At 36.2% G+C, this 6,709-nt stretch overlaps 1 protein-coding gene across 3 annotated transcripts in view; it reads left to right on the top strand.

The window, feature by feature from the left end:
* M1ap (meiosis 1 associated protein) overlaps positions 1 to 6,709 on the top strand; it is a 79,749-nt gene that overhangs the window by 24,194 nt on the left and 48,846 nt on the right. For all 3 annotated transcript variants that reach the window (XM_033765027.1, XM_010631593.2, XM_010631594.2), the window contains exon 3: positions 3,886 to 4,071. In XM_033765027.1, the coding sequence (XP_033620918.1) occupies positions 3,886 to 4,071 (186 nt within the window). The remainder of the gene's footprint in view (positions 1 to 3,885; positions 4,072 to 6,709) is intronic.

The following is a 6,709-nucleotide window of genomic DNA, read 5'->3' as shown; positions in this document are numbered from 1 at the left end:
CAAAAAAAAAAAAAAAAAAAAAAAAAAAAAAAAATGTGTCTAGGACAAACTATAGAAGCTTTTCAAATCCTAGACAATTAATATTTATGCAAAGTGCGCATTTTAAAATTACTTCCAGAATCAAAATTATTAGAACTGCCAGGGACTTAGCTCTGTGGCACCGCACCTGCCTTGCAAGCACAAGGTCCTGAGTTCAATCCCTGGTACAAAGGGGGGAAAAAAGTGAGTTCTTGAAAGATCAGATTCAATTTTCAAGGGCTACAAAGCATACCTGTATTTTATTCTACTTTCTGTTTAGCTCATATTTTAACAATGCAAACTTTTAGATGAATTAGGCACATAACGTCCTGTGATAGCAAATAGGAAATACCCTTCTCTTCTAACTTGATTCCCTAGGCATGAGCTCCCCCACCCCATCTATATATTGAGTTTTTCAATTATCACAATTTTAATTTTCAGGGGCTCTTTTTTTTCACTAATTATGAAAAGCATCCTGTGTTTATTTTATAGATAAAATATGGTCTGTATATCTAAGCACATCAATGGTAGCTTTTATTTTTACTGAGTTTCTTCTTGCACAGTCTATTTCCACCAAGTTGTCTTTTTAAAAAAAAATATTTTGTTTTGTTTCTTTTGGTATCTGCCCCAATATAAATGTCCCCACCAAAACTCATGTTGAAATCCATTCTTCATTGTGAGGTATTAGGAGGCAGGACCAAATGGGACCATTAAGAGGCGACTGGTTCCTGAAAGTAGAGACATTGCTGCATTCCTCCATTACTGCATTAATGGGCTATTAAGGGAGTGGTTATTAAGGGGATGGTTATCACAAGAGTGGGAATTCATCAGATAATAGCTAAAACTGAAATAAGAATAGCAATATGACTGGGTAAAAAAAAAGTCTATGCAACCAGGTGGTTTCCAATTCTTTGTTTTTAAAATTAAAAGAAGACCAAGTGAAGTAGCACCTACTAGAACATTAGAAACTTTTTATTGGTAGTGCTTTATATGTTTTTGGCATATAACTTAGAAGGAATTTAACAATCTGATATCTTAAATTTATGAGAATAAGTTTTCTTAGCCCTGTAACAACAGAAATAGCATTAATACAAAATATTATATCATTCGGCAGGGCATGGTGGTTCACACCTGTAATCCTGGCACTCGGGAGGACTACTACAAGTTTGAGACCATCTTTCACATGCTAAGTGATTAAGCTCTTATGTTTTAACTGATGGAAATTTATAGTGAATTCAAGGCCAGCCTGAACTACGTAGAGAGACCCTGTCTCAAAACAAAACAAACAAACAAAAAATACTATGTCATTCATGCAGTATTTTATTCACACAGACCTGAGCTAATGGATAAAAGATCCCAGCCTAGTCATACTATTGAGAGGTACATTTCTAATTAAAATTTATGCTTTGTACCAATAATATTTCTCAAAATTGGAAATATGTGTCTTGTTTTGATTAATTATATGTGATCAGTGGTACTAGTAATGACTCAGTCAAGATTACCCCTAATAACCCATGGTCATAGAATATTTAGAAATCTTGCAATACAGAGATATTTTTGATATAAAGAACTATGACACTGTGATCAATAAAAGATTGCCGAACATAAAATTCTTTTACATTATAACAAAACTCTGGGGAAAGTATAATGGAAATATGAGTTCAAGAAGAAAAGGAAACTATAAATTTCCATCAGTTAAAAAATAAGAGCTTGATCACTTAGCATGTGAAAGATCATTGATTAAATCTCTAGAACTATGAAAAGAAAAAAGAGAAAAAGAAAGAAGAAGAAATTGGACAGCTTGAGCATGGCACAGTAGCACACAGGTGTCATCCCAACTACTTGGGAAGCTGAGGCAAGAGGATTACAAATTTGAGGCCAGCCCAGGCAATTTAGTAAGACTGTGTCTCACAATAATACTAAAAGGGCCCGGGGATGTAGTTCAGGGTTGGAGTACTTGTATGTGCACGGCCCTGAGTTCAATCCCCAGTGCCAAAAAGGAGGAAGAGGACAAGGAAGAAGAGTAGTTTGTTCAGTATTTTTTAAATTGAATAATATGAGTATAAAATCACCATGATACTTAGATTCCATTGCATTACATTTCTAAGAGTGACATTATAGAGCCATAATAACTAGTTTAAAAAAAACTGTAACAGCTAGTTTTATTTTAAATATTAATATTTAAAATATTCTGGAAGGTACATCGTTAGCAACTACTTATACACTTAGAATTTTCAAATCTAGATGTTTACTTAAAGCATATCAATAGGTACATTATTTTTAAAATTCCTTTAAGAGATTTGTGAGAAAAAAAAGCTCAAAGCTCTACGAGGCTATAATTATGGTTTGGTTTATTCTCTGTCTCTCTCTCTTCCTCTCCGTATCGGGAATCAAACTGGGCAGGTGCTATACTGCTAAGCTACATCCCCGGCCCTTGTTCTCATTTCTTTCTTGAATAGTTTTATCATCTTCCTATCTCCATCACAGGTTCTTTTTGTGTCAGAATTATGGTGAATTTCTTGGGCCCCTCTGAAAAAGAACCTCAGGGAGAGGAGCGTGTAAAGCAAAGCTGCCCTAGAGCTAAACAAAGCAGTGGTTAATTTAAGCAATCTTTGTACCCTGTCACTATTATAGCTCATGCTTATGGATTTTATATGCATTGCAGGTAAAAATCAGATGTTGTCTTTGGGCAGGAAGGTTTCCCTATCCCAAAATACAATTCCTAATTTTCTTCAGGTGCTGTTGATGCATAGAATTCCTTCAAATATTGTCACAAATCTTCAGTCCATATTTATTCACAATGCATATGACCTTAGCAGAAGTAATATTGACCTAGAATTATTAAGTTACTTCTTAAGAACAAGTTTTTATAAAGGAGGATGAGAAAAACCGAAAAGTCACTAGTCTGGAGTTTACATGTTAGCTTCTCAAGCTGACTACAGATGAAGCCAGTTATCTCTGTTGTACTGAAATAACCCTGAGGCATGGATTAGGTACGACCTTAATTCTGAAATGATCAACCACATCACAATCCTCACTTCTGGGCTCTTGTTACTTTTGCTATGTTGCCCCTCTGCCACCCTGTAAATACCAAGTAGTTTCTCTGGTGTGAATACACTGCAATAATACATAAGATCCTAATAAGATTACTGACATGGTGAAATGGGAAGAAAGGGGCTAAAGGTGTAGGGAAGGTGGGATGGGTAGGGGATGGGTAATAAGGGAAAAGAAAAAAATGTGAGATAAAGCAAAGATGGAAATAAAGTGCTTGTAGATGGCGAGGGGAGGAGGGGGTGAAGGGACGGCAGGGACAAGGGGAAAAAATGAGAACCAAGACCTGTCATGTAGAGGTACAAGATCCCAACAATGAATGTAACTGTACTGTATCCCTAAAATGTACCAATAAACTCAATTAAAACTGAAAAAAAATCCTTATTTCTGGAAACACATCTTTTTTTTAAATAGAGAACTTCTCAGTGACTAAAAAAATAAAGATAATGTTTATTAAATGTAATGCTGCTAGGTCTCCAGTTTGCAAACCATCCAAAGTAAAACTAAGCAGTCACAACTAGACTTTCCAGTTAGTGAGTGAATGACTTAAAACACTTCCTTTCCTATTTCTGGTAAATGTATACAATGGAAACCTTTTTGGCTGCAAATTTTCCTTCTTCTGATATAGGGAAGATATTATTAGTTCAATGCCTACAATATGATAGGCATCCACTAGTCTATGCTGGTCAAATAAACTGATTTTTTTTTAGGAGGGGAGAAATTCCTGAGGAATAATGGATAATGAAATTGGACTGCCAATTAATCTGAAATCTGGGTCACTAAAGATTTATATCTTTGATTCATTTTTTTCTGCAGCAAGTGAGAGGGAACTTTGTTAGATTGCAAGCCTGCATCTCAGAGCTCCGCATGTTACAGAGAGAGGGTTGTTTCCGACCACAGAGCATTTCTCTGCAGCTGGCAGTAGAGGATGGTCTCCAGCAGTTCAAGCAGTATAGCAGACATATGAACCCAGGTGCTGCTCTGCCCTACACTTCCCTGGAGGTAAGAGATGCTGACTTTTAGGACTGAAAACCGTCTTCCCATTTTTGGTCTATATAGGTGTTTCATTATTTATAACCCTTACATTGTACTCTGTTTCATACAAGTTGAATGTAATTTTCAAGGCTAGTTTCTCTACTCCTTACAGGAAGAAGTTATGTTTCTCTTTATCCTATAAGCTATACAAGTCTTAAAATATAGATGGGCATAGAAAGGACTCAGTAAAATAGGGGCTAAAGTGAATTATAAGGAAAAGCTGAAATAAAATCTGAATATGCCATCTACTTCCAGATTTTTGGAATTTACAAATCAAACATTAAATTGTATAGATTGGTATTGATATTTATATTTACCTGAATATCCTTAAGAATTTGTAACTATCCTTAATCAAACTGAGTAAATTTTCTTGGGATTATCAAATGTGCAAATGTAAACATTGCTACTATTCCAGTGCCAGATTAAGATAATCTTAAATATATAAGTTAACTTGGCCGCATACTCCATGGGTGCATGAGTATGAGTTAAAATGCTTTTCAGCCTCTGGTAACTTCAGGCAGAAAACAGATGAGTTAAAAGTAATTGTGTGGGACTGCTGTTTTCCAATTTCACATGTAAAGGACTTGGACGTTGCCCCTTCATCCTAAGTACTAGTGAAATACTAAACAATCTGAAAAGTCAACAACTCAGTTTAGATCCCTAAGAGAAATAAGTTCACAGGGCAAACTACTGTCTTCAAAATTAGAGAGACAGATGGACAGAGAATCACAGCATACTGGAGCATAAACCTCCTTGGGAACCAGTGAGGGGGTAGAAAAATATGAACTTTGATGAATAACTGAAAGCTAGAAATGAACGAATATGAAAGTTAAAAACTCCAGAAGGACTCAGCCATGGAGAGGCCTGGATAAATTTAACCAGGCTCTCACAATAAATGTCAAGGGGAAATTACTTTATACCTAAGACAAGGGGAGGGTAAAAGCAACCATTTTGAAATACACCAGAGCATTTTGTTCTTTTTACAAGTTCCGGTCTCAGGAACTAGTTAAGCAGTTAAACAGAGCCTAACCTGCTGGGATTTTCATCAGAGCCTAACTGACCTAGGGGACAAGAATTATTAAAATTGGGCCAGCAATAGACTTCTATGTAGGAGCACACTCTAGCCCTCTTGTCCCAACTAATGGGGAGGGGGAAAAAAACTGAGGGCCCGGGATTTAGCTCAGTGGTTCCACCGCCTGCCTTGCAAGCTCAAGGACTGGAGTTCAATCCCCGGTACCCCCACCAAAGAAACCAAACTGAGAAATGTTTATGAAATTTACAGTTCAGAGGCATGGGTTCTCAAAAGACTAAGATCTAATATAAAATAAAATATAAATTATTTCATATTAGATTTTATGTTATTAAATGTGTACAACTTATTATGTGCAATATATAAAATTGCTTTATATTGGGCTGGGGATTTAGCTCAGTGGTGACGCTGGCTGCCTTACACATACAAGTTCCCAAGTTTAATCTCCAGTACCAAAAAAAAAATTTTTGTTTTATATTATTTTGTTTTCATATCAAGTAATTTAATATAATGCTAATGAATGCTTCCCTTCCTCCCATACCTTAACACCACATCATTAAGGGCCTATTACATCAATCCCTTTGGCCCTGTACATCATGTCTGACTATCAAGAAAATATTATAAAGCACAATAAAAAGCAGTGACACCACTTGAAAAGACAAAACAGGCATTAGAGCTAGACGTGACAGGGATGTTGGCATTATTGGACTGTACAATGTAAAACAACAATGATTGATATGCTAAGGGCTCTAATAGATAAAGTAGATATATGAGAGCAATTTGACAAGAAATCTAATGGATAAAGTAGACAGCATGTTAGACAATAGAAATCAAACACTTAACAGAAATGAAGTTTTTGGTGGGCTGGTTAATAGATTTGTCATGGCTGAGTGAATAATCTCAGAACGTGAGGCTATATTAATAGAAACCTCCAAATTTTGAAAAGAAAAGAAAACAAAAACCGAGGGGGGAAAAGTCCCAGAACAGAATATCTAAGCACTAGGGGAAAATCTACAAAAGGTATAAATAAATATACACAATAGAAATACCAGAAGAAGAAAGAGAAAGGGATAGGAGAGATATTTGAAGCAGCAATGATTGCAAATTTCCTAAATTAAGATCAGACAGCAAACTTAAGACCCAAGAAGTTCTAATCCAATTAGAGAAAAACAAAAACAAAAAACCTATACCTAGACATATTTTTAAACTATGGAAAATCAAAGGTCAAGAAATAAGTCTGGAAGAAGCCCCAGGCGGGGGGGACGGACAAAAAATTTCATCCAATTGCTACTTGAAAAGTATTCAAGCAGGGCCCAGGATTTAGCTCAGTGTCTGCCTCGCAAGCACAAGGTCCTCGGTTCGATGCCCATTACCACAAAAAAAAAAGAAAAAAATTATGCAAGCAAAAAAAGAATGGAGAGAAGGATTTAGTGTTGAGAGAAAATAACCCACCAACCTACAATTCAGTACCCTGTGAAATTATCCTTCAAAAATGAGGGAAAGCCGGATGTGGTGGTACACGCCTGTAATCCCTGCACTTGGGAGGCTGAGGCAGGAGGATCGCTGAGTTCGAGA

Source organism: Fukomys damarensis, unplaced genomic scaffold (assembly GCF_012274545.1).
Source record: "Fukomys damarensis isolate Sample0158 unplaced genomic scaffold, DMR_v1.0_HiC HiC_scaffold_2, whole genome shotgun sequence".
NCBI classification, from domain to species: Eukaryota; Metazoa; Chordata; class Mammalia; order Rodentia; family Bathyergidae; genus Fukomys; species Fukomys damarensis.
Note: the sequence above shows the minus strand (reverse complement) of the source record. Positions and strands in the feature narration are given on the sequence as shown.